The 17,975-nt window shown below is 48.7% G+C and overlaps 1 protein-coding gene across 3 annotated transcripts in view; it reads left to right on the plus strand.

Moving 5' to 3' along the window:
• The first annotated feature begins 4,534 nt into the window (after positions 1–4,534).
• The window catches only part of PGPEP1 (pyroglutamyl-peptidase I), a 46,126-nt gene continuing 32,685 nt past the window's right edge, over positions 4,535–17,975 (plus strand). For 2 of the 3 annotated variants that reach the window (XM_089905288.1, XM_089905287.1), the window contains exons 1-2: positions 4,535–4,664; positions 6,740–6,792. In XM_089905288.1, the coding sequence (XP_089761414.1) occupies positions 4,631–4,664; positions 6,740–6,792 (87 nt within the window). In that variant the 5' untranslated portion in view covers positions 4,535–4,630. The remainder of the gene's footprint in view (positions 4,665–6,739; positions 6,793–17,975) is intronic. The other variant, XM_089905286.1, reaches the window with a different exon arrangement.

Here is a 17,975-nt window from a genome sequence, read left to right on the forward strand (position 1 = left end):
CTGGCTTCTCGCTGCGTTGGCTTCTCTTGTTGCAGAGCATGGACTCTAGGTGTGTGGGCTTCAGTAGTTGTGGCACGCGGGCTCAGTAGTTGTGGCTCCCGGGCTCTAGAGTGCAGGCTCAGTAGTTGCAGTGCACGGGCTTAGTTGCTCCGCCGTGTGTGGGATCTTCCTGGACCAGGGCTTGAACCTGTGTCACCTGCATTGGCAGGAATATTCTTAACCACTGTGCCACCAGGGAAGCCCCAATATCCTGGTTTTGACAATGGTTTAGTTAAGTGTCCATGGAGAGGGAATTATTTTTGCAACTTTGTCAGTCTTAAAATATTTCCAAATAGGAAGTTAGAAAAGTTGAATGGTCTAAAGAATTGAAAGCAGGATCTCAAAAAGATACTTGTGTATCCATGTTCACAGCAGCATTACTCAGGATGGCCAAAAAGTGGAAGCAACCCAAGTGTCCACTGATGGATAGATGGATAAACGAAATGTGGCCCATTCAGACAGTGGAATATTATTCAGCCTTAAAAAGGAAGGACATTCTGACACATGCTACTACATGGATGAACCTTGAGGACATTATGCTAAATGAAATAACCCAGTCACAAAAGGACAAATACTGTATGATTCCGCTCATATGAGATCCCTAGAAGTATTGAAATTCACAGTGAAAGAAAGTAGAAGGGTGGGTGCCAGGGGCTGGGGGGGTGGGGAATGGAGAGTTGTTTCGTGGGTACAGTTTCAGTTTTGCAAGATGAAAAGAGTTCTGAAGGTTGGTTGCACAGCAATGCGAAGAATGTACTCTTAACATTGCTGAACTGTACACTTGAAAGTGGTCAATTTTATGGTTTTACCACAATTTAAAAAAATCGAGTGTTGTTTTTTAAAAAAGAGAGTGTATCATCTTTATTTCCTTTTTTTAAAATTTATTTATTATTTATTTTTGGCTGTGTTGGTTCTTCGTTGCTTTGTGCAGGCTTTCTCTATTTGCGGCGAGCAGGGGCTACTCTTTGTTTTGTTGCGCGGGCTTCTCGTTGCGGTGGCTTCTCTTGTTGCGGAGCATGGGCTCTAGGCATGTGGGCTTCAGTAGTTGTGGCTCGTGAGCTCTAGAGCGCAGGCTCAGTACTTGTGGCTCACGGGCTTAGTTGCTCCGTGGCATGTGGGATCTTCCCGGAACCCGTGTACCCTGCCTTGGCAGGTGGATTCTTAACCACTGCGCCACCAGGGAAGCCCTCGTCTTTTATTTCTGAGTAGTCCATGTATGTACACAGTGGAAGAAATGCTGAGGGTGTCTCCCCTCCACCCCCACTTTCACCTCCCCCATATTCTGGTTCCCTCCCCAAAGCCCCCACTGTTATCAATTTCTTACTCTTCCTTCCTCAGATATTTTCTGCATTTGCAAACACATTTTTCTTACTCTGACATTTGTTTTTCATTCCATCAGTGCTTCCACGCTGTTTCTTTTTTAATCATTGTGATAAAATACACATAACACTTACCACTTCAACCATTTTAAAGTGTATGATCCAGGGACTTCCCGGTGGCGCAGTGGTTAAGAGTCTGCCTGCCAATGCAGGGGACACGGGTTCCAGCCCTAGTCTGGGAAGATCCCACATGCCGTGGAGCAACTAAGCCTGTGCGCCACAACTACTGAGCCTGCGCTTTACAGCCCGCAAGCCACAACTTCTGAAGCCCGTACTCCTAGAGCCCGTGCTCCGCAACAAGAGAAGCCATCACAATGAGAAGCCCGCGCACCGCAATGAAGAGTAGCCCCCCGTTCGCCACAACTAGAGAAAGTCCACATGCAGCAATGAAGACCCAACGCAGCCAATAAATTAATAAAATTAAAAAAATAAAGTATACGATCCAGTGGCATTAAATACATTCACCATGCTGTGCAACCATTGCCTCTTATCTAGTTCCAGAACACTTCCATCACCCCCAAAAGAAACCCTGTCCGCATTAGCAGTCACTTCCCATCTGCCCTCCTGCAGCCCCTGGCAACCACTAATCTGCTTTCTGTCTCTGAATTTTCCTGTTCTGGACATTTCATATCAATGCAGTCATACAGTATGTGGCCTTATGAGTCTGGCTTCTTTCACTCAGCCTGGTGTTTTAAGGTTCATCCACGCAGTAGCATGTGTCAGTGCTTCATTCCTCTTCACTGTTGAGTAATATTCCATTGTATGAATGGACCACGGTTTGTTTCTTTAACTGTTGATGAACATTTGTTTTCTTTTCTTCTGGCGATTGTGAATAGTGCTGTCATGAACTTTCACCTATAATATTTGGAGACCTATTTAATTATTTTGGCTTTATCCCTAGGAGTGGGATTGCTGGGGCCTATGGTAACCATGTTTAACTTCTTGAGGAACTGCCAAACTTTTCCACAGTAGCTGCACCACTTTTCTGCACTTGGCTTTCCAATGTAACCATCTTGGTTTTTTAAATAAAGAGCTCTCCATCCCTCACCCTCCCTTCACCTCACCCCTCACAGGCACTGAGCTGCTTGTTACACTGTTGCAAAGCCAGACTGTGTCTCTCTCTGTGAACACACAACTTAGCCCCATCTAGCCAGCTTTCTTTGGCCCTTCTTGTGCTTCCTTAAGGACTTTGGTCCTGCTTTTCCTTCCCTAAGGACTCACCCACTTATTTCTGATCCAAATCCCAGCCCCTTCCATGTGTGACTTGGGACGAGCGGCTTAGCTGCTCTGGGTCCCTTTTCCTTACTTGCAAAATGGGAGAAGAATAGTTCCTCTCTCCGAAGATTTGTGATATTAAAAAAGAGAACATCAGTGATGTGCTTAAACAGGGCCTGCATCCAGTGAATACTAACTTTTACCCCCGTCACTCTCGGCAGTAGCATGTGACTCAGTTTTTCTGATCACGGCTAACTCGGTGTCATCAATTTCCTTTTTTTTTTTTTTCCCATTGCGATGGGGGGGAAAATGAAACCCTCTGTGGTTTCCCTCTCTTCACATCCCCAGCTTCTAGCAATACATGCACTTTGTACCAGACACTTATTACATGTTTGAGTTATAAAACCAGATTCTTGGTGAGATTTTTCTTCTGTTCTTTTCTTCTACTTGGCTGAGGTCTCGCTCCCACAGCTGGCCCAGGCTGGATTTCAGACTTTCTGAATTCTACCTGAAACTGCCAGAGACCAAAATAGCCACTGAGTGTGTGACCTCTGGTCTGAGCTTGCAAACAAGGCTGCCGGGCAGTTCAGAGAACGTTGCTTTGGATATTCTGAGGCCTGGGCCAGAGGCAGACGGTCCTTGGTCAGCACCCTGACTAATCTGGGCCAAGGCTGCTTGGAATGAGATGTCAGTGACCCACGTCCAAGGTCCAGTCCTGTTTCTAAGGACGTGGCCAGAAACTTAGCCGTATTTTTTGGCTATATTTGGAAGAATGCTGGCCTCTGCTGAATGTGGGTTGGGGACCTACTGTGTGCCAGGCACAAGGCTCTAATGGAGACATAACCCTTTTCTGGAAGTCAGGGCAGGAAAAGGGAAATAAACCAGAAAAGCAGTGTCGGGCTTCCCTGGTGGCCCAGTGGTTAAGAATCTGCCTGCTAATGCAGGGGACACGGGTTCGAGCCCTGGTCCGGGAAGATCCCACATGCCGGGGAGCAACTAAGCCCGCGAGCCACAACTACTGAGCCCGCGTGCCTAGAGCCTGTGCTCCGCAACAAGAGAAGCCCCCGCAATGAGAAGCCCGTGCACCACAATGAAGAGTAGCCCCCACTCACCGCAACTAGAGAAAAGCCCACGACGCGCAGCCCAAAATAAATAAATAAATAAAATTTAAAAAAAGAAAAGCAGTGCCTATAAAGGAATGATTTCTGAATGTGATTGCTGCTCTGAAGAGGATGAAACAAGGAAATGAGATGGATCTACTGGGGTGGTGGTGAGTTGGGGTGGGGGATTTCAGCCAGGGTGAGGAGGACCCCTAGGAGGAGGTGATGTTCCAGCTAAGCCCTGAAGAAGCAACTAGTTTTGCAGGAACCTGTAGGGTATGTTCCAGGCAGAAGAAACAGCAAGTGGTGCAAAGGCCCTAAGGTGGGGCTGTGTTGGATGGGCCCTTGGAGGACTGCTGGGTCTAGAGCAGCTGTGTTTGGGGAGAAGGAGGGAGGGGAGGCCCAGGTATCTGGGGCTACGTCAGCCTCCTTAGCAACACAGGAGCCTGCTTTGGGCACCACCCAGCTGTGGGTGCCCGGTGTAAAAGGGGCCGAATAATGGAGCCTTGCTCACAGGGAGGTGGGGGGCACCGATATAACTCACAGCAAGCGATCGGTGAACATTGTGGAATGCATAACAGGCTCGTCCCCAGCGTGTGACTCGAGTTCAAGCGGCCACAGCCTGCAGGACGAACTGTCCCCATCGTACGGGTGGGTGAACTGAGGTTGGGGAGTGGGGGCAACCACGCACTACTGTGGGGAGAGTTAGGGATGGGGCGTGCACTCTGCGTCTTGGTCGCGGGGACGCGCACGCCCAGCGGCCGGCCGGGGGCGGGGCCAGGGCGGGGCGGGGCCGGGCTTGGGGGCGGGGCGGCGCGGTGGCCGAGCGGCGGCAGCGGCAGCAACGGGCTTGCCGGGCCGGACAGGAGTGGGTCAAAGGCGCAGCCTGAGCCCGCCATGGAACAGCCGAGGAAGGCGGTGGTGGTGACGGGTACGCGGGTAGTGCTCTGATGGCGGCCGCGGCAGCCGCGGTCCGTGGCGGGGGCGGGTCGGGCGGCTCCGGAGGCAGCGGGGCCGGAAGAAGCGCGGTGGCCCGGGTGGGGCAGGTGCTAGAAGTCTTCCCAGGTTTGGAAGATGTCATCGCCCGCGGGAGCCCAGCTCAGTCCGCGCGACAGAGAAAGTGGAGAAGGGGGCGCCCCTGTGGTCCCACTGTCAGGAGTCGGGGCAGGCAAGGACGTGGGTCTCCTGCCAAGTGCCCCACACGGAGCAGGCCCCTCTGGCCTCCTTCCTTCCCCGGTTGGGGACAGGGACCCTCCGGGCACTTGTTTGTTTTGTCTGCCCGGCCGGCAGGCTGGACTGGACTCCTCCCTGCCCCTCCCGAGGTCGGGTTTGTCACCACCCCCGGTCCCAGGGGACAAAGGTCGATTTGCGGGCAGGAAGTGCCCCCGTGATAAGTTAATCTCTTGCCAGCCACTGCTCCCCGAGCCCTGCGCTAACGGGGGGCTGCTCCCCCCAGGCAGGGGCAGGTGAAATTTGGGGAACCTCGGGTGCCCAGCCGTTCTTCCGCTTGTCCCAAGGACTGTCTTGGTCAAAATCTTTCCTGCCTGGGCTGTTTGTGGGTGAGCCTGGACCCCTGCCGCACTGTCACCGACTCCCCAAAACTAACTGCTTCTCCTCTAGGCTCCTCGGAGCCTCGTGTGCGGTCAATTTCTGCCAGGCCTCTGGTCGGGGTGGGGGTGGTGGTGCGGTATTTTGACCCTGTCAGGAGGGTCAGAGTGAGAAATCCAGCTAAGGTTCGAACAGGTATATTGTGGTCCAGGGAGGTTTGGGCTGGTCCTGGAATTCCCAGGAATATGGAAGAAGCCACTTATCTGACAAACAGGTGTGTCAAGTTGCCAGAGGGTCACTTTCCCCTGCAGCCCTCCTATATCTGCTTATTTATTACTTTAGTCCTGACTCAGCAGGCAGCCACGGGACTGGGCATTTTTCTTGCATGAGCTCGTTAAATCTTTACTGCCTCCATTTTGCAGAGGGGGAAACTGAGGCTCACAGAGGTCACCTTGTTTGTAAGTGGCTGAGCTGGGACTCATACTTGGTCCATGCAGGAGGAGGAAAGGGGTGGAGAGGTTCTGACCCTACTTGGGGGCCCCCTGATGATCCAGGGAACAGTATCCCTCCCAGGGCCATGATACCACTTGGGATACTTGGCCCAACTGGAGTGACCCATGGTTCAATGACAGCCTTTCTTAGAGAGGTTTATTTTTTAGAGAGGTTTATTTTTTAGGTGTGTTGGGGGCGATTAGAAGAGGGAGGCCACAGACTTTCCTGGGTCTGTGTTTGAATCCATGCTCTTCCGTCTTCTTGCTGTGAGACCTTGGGCAGCTGGCTTCACCTCTCTGTACCTCAGTTCCAGCTCCTCTAAAATGGGCCCAGGAAACACCCGTGCCTGAAAGAGAGGCACAGAGAGGCTGAATGCCACAGGGCATGCAGAGCACTTAGCACATCCTCAGGTGAGAATCTGGTTTGTAAATGGGGCCTGGAGTTTGAGTGAGTAGGGAGGAGGGTGGTGGGATGATGTCTGGACAGCCTGACCTGGGAGATATACACATGCATCCCTTAAGGGCCGTTCCTTATTAGGTGATGATTCACAGACCGCCTATGGCCCTGCAGTTCCAGAGTCCAGGGAGGAGGCACAAAGACAATGATAAAATTATATTATATTTGGGGGTCAAGGATAGGGGAAGAAATCGGGAAGGGAACAAGGCCAGCCTTTTCTGGGGCAAAAGGAGGGCACTGGCCTCTTGCTGGGCATGAAAGTCAGGTGAAAGTGAGGACGAGAAAGGACTCACAGCTTCTGTTAAGAGCAGACAAGTTTGTGTGATGGAGGGCTCTGAAGGACCACTGGGTGCATCCCAAACTTGGGACCAGGCCCCCGACATTGTCCCAGGTGGCAGCTGCTCCCCAAGCTCCCTGCTCCATTCTCCTGGATGAAAGCAGCAGCCTGTGTCTGGGCAGGCCAGGAGGGGCTGCTGGGTGGTGACATGCTGCTTTTCTTATTTTTTTCAGGGTTCGGCCCTTTTGGGGAACACACTGTGAATGCCAGCTGGATTGCAGTCCAGGTAACTGGATCCAGAGGGGAGGAATCAGGCTTGGGGCTGGGCTTCCTCTGGAAATACTTGATACCAAAGAAAGGAAGTAACCTACGAAGAGAATGTCTCCTGTGAAGCTTCCTGAGAGATATTTAAGTCTGATATACACTTCCTCTCAGATAGTTACCACTGTAGCTTGCGTTTGTTGAGTGCTTGCTCTGCGCCAAGCGTTTTTTGCTGCCCAGCATGCTGAATTCTCCCAACAACCCTTAGGTGCAGTTATTCTTGTGCCCACTTTATGGATGAGGAAACTGAGGCACAGAGAGAGTTATCTGAGGTCATCCAGCTCAGAAACCAGAGTGGCATTTCTTCGGAAGTATCCCATGCCACAGCCAGGTTTTGGGGGACCAGGCAGGGATATTGGGGGATGTATTAACCTTGTAGAGGGGGTGCAGTGACCCTCAGTGTTGCTTCCTGGCAGCTGGAGGAAGCAAAGGCTGCATATTGCGAGGGAGGAGGTCTCTCCCGCTGTCCTGAGCCTTCCAGTTTCTTTGTCAGCTGGGGCATTTGGAGGGACAGACTGGGGAACAATGGGCAGAGAGAAAGAGAGAAAAGTTTCCTCCTTATATAAATCAGATTTGCACGGACCAGAGCCAAGCTCGTGTTAATCCTAGCCCATTAGCTTCTTGATTTAAAGCATCCCCTGCTTTCCACTCCAGAGCCCTGAATTCGGAGAAAAATCCAAGCTGAAACCTCAGTGTGTCTATTCCCAGTTGGGGTGCCCCACCTTTTTTGTTACCCTTCTTCCAGACCTCAAAATCTTGGCCACATTCCTCTCCCTTTTTACAAATTTTCACCCCACTTTGCTAGCAGAACAGAGGGACAGGATCCCCGGGATTCCGCAGATGGGAGCATGTCTGAGGCCCTGCTCGTCGCACTCGCTCCCTGGAGCCCCAGACAAAAAGGAAACAGCGTGTTTCTGAAGATGTGTGTGTCTGGCTTTGTGCAAGTTTCAGACAGGAGTCTTCACGGGGCTGAGTGGACACAAAGCCGTGTGTCTGAATTCCTGGGCCCCAGACACTATGATCTGCATCTAAATAGGAGAAAAATCAATTAAACAATCTTTGGAAATCCCTCTGAGCTTTGGGACTCGGATGGTGGAAGATGGCAGCTTTTCATCCTGCTGCCAGTGGGGACATACCCCTTATATTTCAGTCACCCATCTCTCCAGACCTCACCTCTAGAAGACTTTCAGTTTTCTTCCTCAACTTTATGAGACAAGAAGAGAGAATTCTCCACCATTCCCCAGCTAAAAAATGCCAACCTTCCCAGATCCAATTGTTTCCCTTAAAAAAGCAGCAACAAAAAAAAAACTGGAGTTGCCCATACATAGCCTGAGTGCGCACAGCAGTGTTAGCCCATGAAATTTGACACATGTGTACCTCCGCAGCACCTGAGTCCAGATCAAGACCTAGAACATTCTCAGCCCCTTCTCTGTTCATCCCCATTGCAGAAGCCCCTTGTGTCCTTTCCCAGCTACTCCCACTCCACCTGCCAACCCCACTCCCGGGTGTAAACCTCTCTGCTGACTTTATGGCCTCCATAGGTGCTTTTTACCTGTTCTAGAACTTGGTGTCAATGGAATTGCACTTGGGTCCCATGCCTTCTGCACAGCAGAGCATCTGCCGGATCCACCCATGGGGTGGCTAGGAGCCGCTGGTGGTGCTTTTCAGTTACTCTGGATAAAACAGATTTGCCCATGGAAAGGGTGTAGTCATTGGATGGGTCAAATCCGTCCCTCAAGAAAATATGCCTCAGAGTGTTCTTGGTGTGATCCAGACATGAGTTGTGGGCAACCGTTGATGTCTGTCACCTCAAGCTGAAGACGGGTGTTTGGTGAGGCGGAGTGAGCAGCTGTTACTTCCTGTCCCAACCGATTTTTCTGAAGCTCGAGTTGCCACCTGTGGAAGGAACTCCTTCTCCTCTGCCAGGGACCAGCTCACTTCTCTCTGTCTGTCTCTCCCCTTCTCTCTGTTTCTCTGTCACTCTCAGTCTCTCTCTGGGTGTCTCTCTCTCCCTCTCCCACCTCCTTCTCTCTCTCTCTCTCTCTCTCTCGCTCGCTCGCTCGCTCGCTCGCTCGCTCTCGCTCTCTCTTTCTTTCTGTCTCTCTCCTCTCTTATCTGACCTTCCTTCTTCATGCCCTGGGTGAACTGGCGCCCCACCAGAGAGTGAACTGTTTCCCACCAGCCACATTCTGGAGGTTGGAGTTCTGGGGACAGAGGGGCACCCCTCCTTTCCTCTTTCCCAGGAAAAAATGCCACTGCCCCTGGCACCCCACACAGGGGGGACTGCATTTTTCAAGTCTCCTGTCTCCCCGCAGGTCTTGGGTGGTGGGAGTGGGATGCTGGCTGCGGGTCTTTCTCGCCCTAGGAGGCTCAGGTGGGTGTTGAGGGCTTGGACCCCCTTGGCTTGGGGCCATCTGTAGGCTTCTCTGCCCAAGTGGGGCAAGGAGGAGTCGGGTCACAGGTCCTGGTGACATCACAGGACAATTACTGCCACAGTGAGTCTAGACAGACCTGCTAAGGATATTAACCAGGGAACAAAGCGGGTCTTTGTTATGGGGTCAAGGGAATCGGTCAGACGCAGCCGCGCGGCGGGGTCTTGTCAGGTAGATGGGGTGTAGACAATGTGTTGTCTGGGGCGCACACGCCCCGTTACTTTCACAGTCCGTGCTTGGCGGCTGTGCTGGCTGCAGATTGTCGTGGGACTTGGGGTGCGCTGCTACCCTCCCCCCAGGAGAACTGTCCAGCCCTTTTGGAGCAGAAAGTGGTCAGAGGCCAAGAATTTCGCTTGATTACGGGCCACCTACTTCTCTTAACTTCAGATGAATGGTACAGCTGCTCCTCCCCCTCCATTGCCCTTATTAAAATTGGGGAATCATTTGTATAAAAACATGTACAGATCTTCAGTGCCCCCATCACTTTGGTGAGAAGTATTTATGCCCATGTCACCAGTACTTCGATCAAGGTGGTTGATTCCCATCAACCCAGAACATTCTTTCCTGCTACCCCACCCCCTGCCCCCCATCGCTCCTCCGCTGCTTCCTGAGCTCCGTCACCGCAGATGAGTTTTGCCTGGTCTCAAGCTGCAAAGAAATGAATGGGATGGCACAGCCTCTGTGTTCCTCTGGCACCGGCCGCTTTTCCTCAGCCTGTATTGGTGTGTGTGTGTGTGTGTGTGTGTGTGTGTGTGTGTGTGGCGGGGGGACAACTGTCTCCTTTCCCGACCCACCCCTCCTCCCATTGGCACTGACACTGGGGGCTTCAGGGTTTGCTCCCCAAGAGTAAAGCAACAAGGATGCCCCTCTCAGGGTCTCTAGCGAGCATGTGGACGCCTCTCTGTGGGGATGCTGGCCATGGGGTGTGTATATTTCTTTGATGGTGGGTTTCTTAGTTTATTTTTTCCCCCAGATGGGGAGGGGGTAGGTGGGGATCCAGAGGACATGAGGAGGAACGGTTAGGACAAGAAGGTGACTCACTCCATGGCTCCCTGGTGGCACCAGGTCATTTCCTACCGTCAAAAGTCGATGTGGGCGATTCTTCCCACTAATGGCTTGGTAAACATCACCCAGTGGGAGAGACCCTTGAGTTACTCTGGGCGGGCAGTGGTGCTCAGCATGTAGCACCTGTTCTGCTGGGTGAAGGGAGAGGGGCAGAGATAGGATCCATAAGGCGGGGCTGCTGCCCTGAGCTGGGGGTCCGACCTTGGCGTATCACATGTCATGGTGGCCACCGGGAGGGTTACTGCACCGTATAGAGGGTTCCTTGACTTGGTCACTAACCGAGTTAGTAGCATCCTCAGTACCCCACCCCCGCTGCCCATAGAGATTCTTCCACCAAATTGACTTGCCTGGGCATATGGGTGGCCTGTCCTGTGGACAGCTTTGGGGATAACTCCCTGAGTGAAACTCTGAACAAATAAAGATGATCCTTTTAAGTCCTCACTTAACCTGGGAGATGGATTCTTTTCATTACTGGACTTTCATCATGTTGCCAGAAAGCACTGCCAGGGCCATGGGGAAAAGAAACGGGAGGGGGCAGGGAACTTTCAAGCTGTGGGGGACAGGAGGGTAAGAAAAAGTTGGGTTGTGGTTGACAGGATGTAAAGATAGATGAGATTATTTACCTTATGCTGAGATGTCTTTGCTGGAGATTTCTCCTCCCAGCCACGGCAGGAGAGGATGACAAAGAAGTCCTTTCACACCCAGATTCCCCAAGTGTTAACATTATATTACATTTGCTCTTTCTCTATAGATAAATAGGTAGGTAGCTAAATATAGTTTAAAAATGTTTTTGACTTCCAAGTCATTTTTTAAACTGTGGTAAAATATATATAACATAAGCTTTACCACCTTAACCATTATTATTAAGTGTACAGCTGAGTGGCATTAAGTACCTTCACATTGTTTTGCAGCCATCACCATCCTTGGTTTCCAGAACTTTTTCATCTTCCTAAACTGAAACCCTGTCCCCATTAAACACTAACTGCTCATTCCTCACTCTCCCGGCTCCTGGCAGCTACCACATTCTCCTTTCTGTCTCTATGGATCTGACTGCGCTAGGGACCTCATATTAATGCAGGCATACAGTTTTGTGCTTTTGCGCCTGGCTTATTTCATTTAGCATAATGTTTTCAAGGTTCATTCGTGTTGTAGCATGTGTCAGAATTTCCTTCCTCTTGAAGGTTGATATATATCCCATTGCCTGGTCGCAAGCTGTATATACCACATTTTGCTTATCCATTAATTGGTCAGTAGACACTCGGGTTGCTTCTACTTCTTAGCTCTTCTGAATAATGCAGCCATGAACATGGGCCTACAAATATCTCTTCAAGATCCTGCTTTCAGTCCTTGTGAGTATAGACCCTGAAGTGGAATGACTGCATCCTATGGTAATTCTGTGTTTAATATTTTGAGGAACTGTCGTGCTCTGTGTCATTTAGGGGTCAGTTGCAGACATGATACTCCTCTGTCCCTAAATAAGTCACTGTGTGTTTCCTAAAACACAGCCTCAGCACAGTGATCAAAATCAGGCTTATTGGACATTGATACAATTCTATAATCTACAGACCTTATTCAGATTTTGCCAACCACCCTGTTAATGTCCTTCACAGCAGAAGAAAGTTCCAGATTATATGTAGGGTTCAGTTGTCCCATTTCTTTAATCCCCTGTGGTCTGGAAAATTCCTCAGTCTTCCTTTGTGTCTCATGGCATGACATGTTTGTTAAGAACTGCTCAATCCTTTGGAGAGTGTCCGTCAGGGTGGCTCCTCCAAGTGTTTCCTCATGACTAGATGGAGGCTGTGTGTGTATTGGGGGCAGGAATCCCACAGAAGTAATGTTGTGTCCTTATCCGTGCATCATATCAGGAGGCACTGGTTATATTGCTGTGTCTCATTCTTGGTATCATTGACCTTGATCACTTGCTAAAGGTGAGGTCTGATGGATTTCTTTGCAAAGTTACTATCTTGCCCTTTGTGATGAAAAAGTATCCGTAGAGAGATACTTTGAGACCCTGTAAAGAGATACTTTGAGACCATATTAGCATCCCCTGGTGAGTCTCACCTGAATCAGTTATTATTTTAGTATGATGCTTGCCAAATGATGGTTTTCTAATTCCATCTTACCTTCGACACTTTTTAAGACCTTCTGTGAGTTTATTTGTATCTGCGTGGACTCATGGGTACTGTCTTCAACAGACGATAATCTCTTAATTTTTTTTTAATTTTTATTTTATATTGGAGTATAGTTGGTTTACAGTGTTGTGTTAGTTTCAGGTCTACAGCAAAGTGATTCAGTTATACATATACATATATCTATTATTTTTCAGATTCTTTTCCTGTATAGGTTATTACATCCTTCTCTCTTAATTTTGATGTTCAAATTGTCCCAGATTTGGCCCATGGCAGCCCCTTCAGGCTGGCTCCTGTATCATTCTTGAGCACTTCTTTCCTTTTTGGTTTCAGGCTCACTTTTTGGAAATGCATTTTTTTTAACTTTATTTTTTTATTCAAACAGAAAGTCACACAAATTATAATCATCCTCATCAGTGCACTCAGTCCCATGTAATTAATTGTTTTTCATCTTGATCTTTTGTTAGCACTTTTATGAATTCATCACTTTTCCATTAGAGTTCTGAAAATGCTTATTCATTCAGTTCAGCAGTATAGTCAGTTACCAGAAACCTGTACTTGTCAGAGCCTTTTCCATGAATTCTTTGAAGATGAAACCCTTTTATAGGAACTTTTTTTTTTTTTTTTTTTTTTTTGTGGCACGCGGGCCTCTCACCGCTGTGGCTTCTCCCGTTGCGGAGCACAGGCTCCGGATGCGCAGGCTCAGCGGCCATGGCTCACGGGTGCATCCGCTCCGCGGCACGTGGGATCCTCTCGGACCGGGGCACGAACCCGCGTCCCCTGCATCGGCAGGCGGACCCCCAACCACTGCGCCACCAGGGAAGCCCAAGCCAAGTGTGTCTGACTTTAGCTTCTTTGGGCCAAGTGCTCACTTTTTCTTTTTCACTTTTGAAAACATAATTGAATGTGGCCTTTTATGTCTCCTTTCACTCAGCATAACATTTTCAAGGTCCGTCCCTGTTGTAGCATGAATCAATGCTTCACTCCTTTCCATGGCTGTGTTGGGTCTTTGTTGCTGCGTGCAGGCTTTCTCTAGTTGCAGCGAGCGGGGGCTACTCTTCGTTGCAGTGTGCGGGCTTCTCATTGCAGTGTCTTCTCTTGCTGCGGAGCACAGGCTATAGGCACGTGGGCTTCAGTAGTTGTTGCATGTGGGCTCAGTAGTTGTGGCTCGTGGGCTCAGTAGTTGTGGCTCACAGGCTCTAGAGCGCAGGCTCAGTAGTTGTGTTGCACAGGCTTAGTTGCTCCGCGGCATGTGGGATCTTCCTAGACCAGGGCTCGAACCCGTGTCCCCTGCATTGGCAGGCGGATTCTTAACCACTGTGCCATCAGGGAAGTCCCCACTTTCCTTAAAAATGAAAAGTTTGTGTATCCCCATTTCCCCTACATGTTCAAGATCCTGATAAAGGGACACAGCTCATCATTTAAGGGAAACGAGGAGGACCCCAGATAGGGTGCCTTCACATATCTGGGTCCTTCCTCCTGCCCAGGCAGTTGGGGATTTTAAATTCCTGCAAATTATGTGTGTGTGGAGGGCTTGGAAGTGGATATTTACTCTGTAGATTTTATTTTATTTTACTTCATTTCATTTCTTTTTTTTTTTTTTTTTTTTTGGCCATGCTGTACGGCATGTGGGATCTTGGTTCCCCAACCAGGGATTGAACCTGAGCCCCCTGCAGTGGAAGCTCAGAGTCTTAACCACTGGACCTCCAGGGAAGTCCCATACTCCGTAGATTTTAGGTTTTCCATTGAGATTGAGAGAAAAGGCAGAAAGGAATTCCAGAAAGTTGTGGAGGATTTAAAATTGGAATCTGGGGCTTCCCTGGTGGTGCAGTGGCTGAGAGTCTGCCTGCCGATGCAGGGGACACGGGTTCGTGCCCCGGTCCGGGAAGATCCCACATGCCGTGGAGAGGCTGGGCCCGTGAGCCATGGCCGCCGAGCCTGCGCGTCCGGAGCCTGTGCTCCGCAACGGGAGAGGCCACAACAGTGAGAGGCCCGCGTACCGCAAAAAAACAAAAAACAAAACAAACAAACAAAAAAACACAACAACAGCAAAATGGAATCTGACAGTTCCCAGCTTTCAACAAATGAAGTACAGTTGGTAAAGAGCCAAATTCAAAATCTCCAATGGAGAGAGTCTGGTGCACAGGGAACGGCTTGGGCTGCAGGGAGTAATGTGCTCAGATCCTGGACTCAGGGGCAGAGGCCCGAGGGAAGCTGTTTGTCTTCCTGTTAAGAGGCTCCTGACGGACTTCCCTGGCAATCCAGTGGTTGAGACTTTGCCTTCCAATGCAGGGGGTGCGGGTTCAATCCCTGGTTGGGGAGCTAGGATCCCACATGCCTCACGGCCCAAAACACAAAAACATAAAACAGAAGCAATATTGTAACAAATTCAATAAAGACTTTTAAAAAAGTGGTTCAGGGCTTCCCTGGTGGCGCAGTGGTTGAGAGTACGCCTGCCGATGCAGGGGACACGGGTTCGTGCCCCGGTCCGGGAAGATCCCACATGCCGTGGAGAGGCTGGGCCCATGAGCCATGGCTGCTGAGCCTGCGCGTCCGGAGCCTGCGCTCCGCAACGGGAGAGGCCACAACAGGGAGAGGCCCGTGTACCGCAAAAAAAAAAAAAAAAAATGTTCACATTAAAAAAATAAATTAACAGGCTTCTGAGAGTCCCTGGTGTCAGCACACAGCAGATGCCTTTAGGGTCTGTGTTCAGGGAGCCATTCAAAGGTAAGGAGACTGATATAGACTGTAGCTTCCTGCTTTCTCTTTTTTCAAATTGTGATAAAATATACATAACATAAAATTTACCATTTGAACAATTTGTAAGTGTACAGCTGAGTGGCATTAAGTACATTCACACTGTTGTACGCCCATCACCATCATCCGTCTCCAGAGCTTGTTCATCTTCCCAAAATGAAATCCTGTCCCCATTAAACACTAACTGCCCATTCTCCCCTCCCCCCAGTCCCTGGCGCCCATCATTCTACTTTCTGTCTTTATGAGTCTGACTGCTCTAGCGACCTCATATAAGTGAAATCATACAGCTTTTGTTCTTCTGTGTCTGGCTTCTTTCATTCAGCATAATGTTTTCAAGGTTCATCCACGTTGTAGCATCTGTCAGAAAGAATTTCCTTCTTCTTTAAGGCTGAATAGTATTCTGTTGTATGGATATACCAAATTTAATTAGTCCATTCATTAGCTGATGGACATATGGGTTGTTTCCATCTTTTGGCTATTGTAAATAATGCTGCTATGAACAAGGATATACAAAGATCTGTTCAAGACCCTGCTTTCAGTTATTTTGGATATATACCTGGAAGTGGAGTTGCTGGATCATATGGTAATTCTATGTTTAATTTTTTGTGGAACCACCAAGCTGTTTTCCACAGGGGCTGCACCATTTTACATTCCCACCAGCAGTGCACAAGTGTTCCGATTTCTCCGCATCTTTGCCAACACTTGTTACTTTCCATTTTTTTAAGATATCCTGGTGGGTGTGAAATAATATCTCACTGTGGTTTTGATGTGCATTTCCCTAATGACTAATAACGTTGAGCGTCTTTTCTTGTGCTTATTGGCCACTTGTATAGCTTCTTTGAACAAGTGTCTATTCATGTCCTTTGCCCATTTTAAAGTTAAATTGTTAGGTTATTATTATTATTATTATTGAGTTGTAAGCATTCTTTATATACAGTTGACCCTTGAACAACTTGGACGTTAGGGGCACCTACCTTCTGCACAGTGGAAAACCCATCTGTAACTTACAGTCAGTCTTCCATATGCTTTGTTCCTCCATATCCACAGTTCTGCATCTGCAGATTCAACCAAGCTCGAATTGTGTGGTGCTGTAGTATTCTGTTGAGAATAAATATGCATATAATTGGACCCATGCTGTTCAAATCCGTGTTGTTCAAGGGTCAACTGTATTCTAGATATAAATTCCCTTGTCAGATACACGGTTTGCAAATATTTTCTTTCACCCCAGGTGCTGTCTTTTCGTTCTATTTATTGCGTCCTTTGATTCACAATTTTTTTTCATTTTTATGAAATCTTAATTTCTCTATTTTTTTCTTTTATTGTCTGTACTTTTGGTGCCATTGAATTTGTTTTTAAGATGGAAAAGAGCTCACTGGGTCTCCTTTTGGGGATTAAGGGAAGTTTCATTTATAAACCCTTAAGTTTTTCCCCTACCTCTAGTATATACTGAGTCTGAGGTCAGAAGGGCAGGCTTCAAGAGTTCCCTGGTGGCCTGGTAGTTAGGATTCTGGGCTTTCACTGCTGTGGCCCGGGTTCAGTCCCTGGTCGGGGAACTAAGATCCTGCAAGCCTTGTGGTGTGGCCAAAAGAAAAAAAAAAAAAAAAGAAAGAAAAGAAAAGCAGGCTTCAGTTTGATAGTATCACTCACTAGCATACATATTCTGATCTTGCAGTGCAACTAGGTCACTTTTTAGCATTTATGCTTCACACATGGGTGCGAGGAATGTGCCCAAGGATGCTTGCTGCAGTATGGCTTAAAACTGAGGAAAATTGGAAGCCACTTAAATATTCCAGTGTAGGGGAGTGTTTAAATCCAGCTAATTTCTGATATGGAATATTATGCAGCAGGGAAACGGGAAAAGAACAAGATTTACCTGTAATAATGTAGCTAGATCTCCAAAACCAACTGCTGAGTGGAGAAAGCATAGTTGCTGAAGGATGCAATTGATGTAAAAATAAATACTATGTGTTTTCTCAGATAGGTGTGTAGAAGGGGTAGAAATAGGTCTGCATGGATGTGTGTGCTGTTAACAGTACTTTCTTCTGAAGTATGGGAATGGGACCCAGACTCGGGGTGAGGGGGCTTCAAACTTGATCTGTCTGGCTTTTTAAAAATATTCCAACTAAAAAAAAAAAAAAGTCTAGCATATTTGGGGCTTTCTTGGTGGCGCAATGGTTGGGAGTCCGCCTGCCGATGCAGGGGACACGGGTTTGTGCCCCGGTCCGGGAGGATCCCACGTGCCGCGGAGCGGCTGGGCCCGTGAGCCATGGCCGCTGAGCCTGCACGTCCGGAGCCTGCGCTCCGCAACGGGAGAGGCCACAACAGTGAGAGGCCCACGTACCACAAGAAAAAAAATATATATATATATACCAACTATTTTCATGTCCTTATCTACTAATTCTACCATCTGTGTTGTTTCTGGTCCAGTTTCTTTTCTTTTTCTTTCTTTCTTTTTTTTTTTGGCCATGCCACGTGGCTTGAGGGATCTTAGTTTCCTGACCAGGGATTGAACCTGGGCCATCGGCAGTGAAATCGTGAAATCCTAATCACTAGACCACCAGGGAATTCCCTTGTCCTTTCTTTTCTTTTCTTTTTTAAATTTATATTTACAATGGTTACATAGCAGGGTTTTTTCCTTTCTTTTAAAAAAATGTTTATTTATTTAATTTTTGGTTGCGTTGGATCTTCGTTGCGGCGTGCGGTCTTTCTTTAGTTGTGGCGAGCGGGGACTACTCTTTGTTGCGGTGCGCGGGTTTCTCATTGCA

This window comes from Delphinapterus leucas, unplaced genomic scaffold, assembly GCF_059928025.1.
Source record: "Delphinapterus leucas isolate spDelLeu-1000000601 "Yukka" unplaced genomic scaffold, BTC_Dleu_Yukka2 spDelLeu_asBTCV2_sq25, whole genome shotgun sequence".
Taxonomy (NCBI): domain Eukaryota; kingdom Metazoa; phylum Chordata; class Mammalia; order Artiodactyla; family Monodontidae; genus Delphinapterus; species Delphinapterus leucas.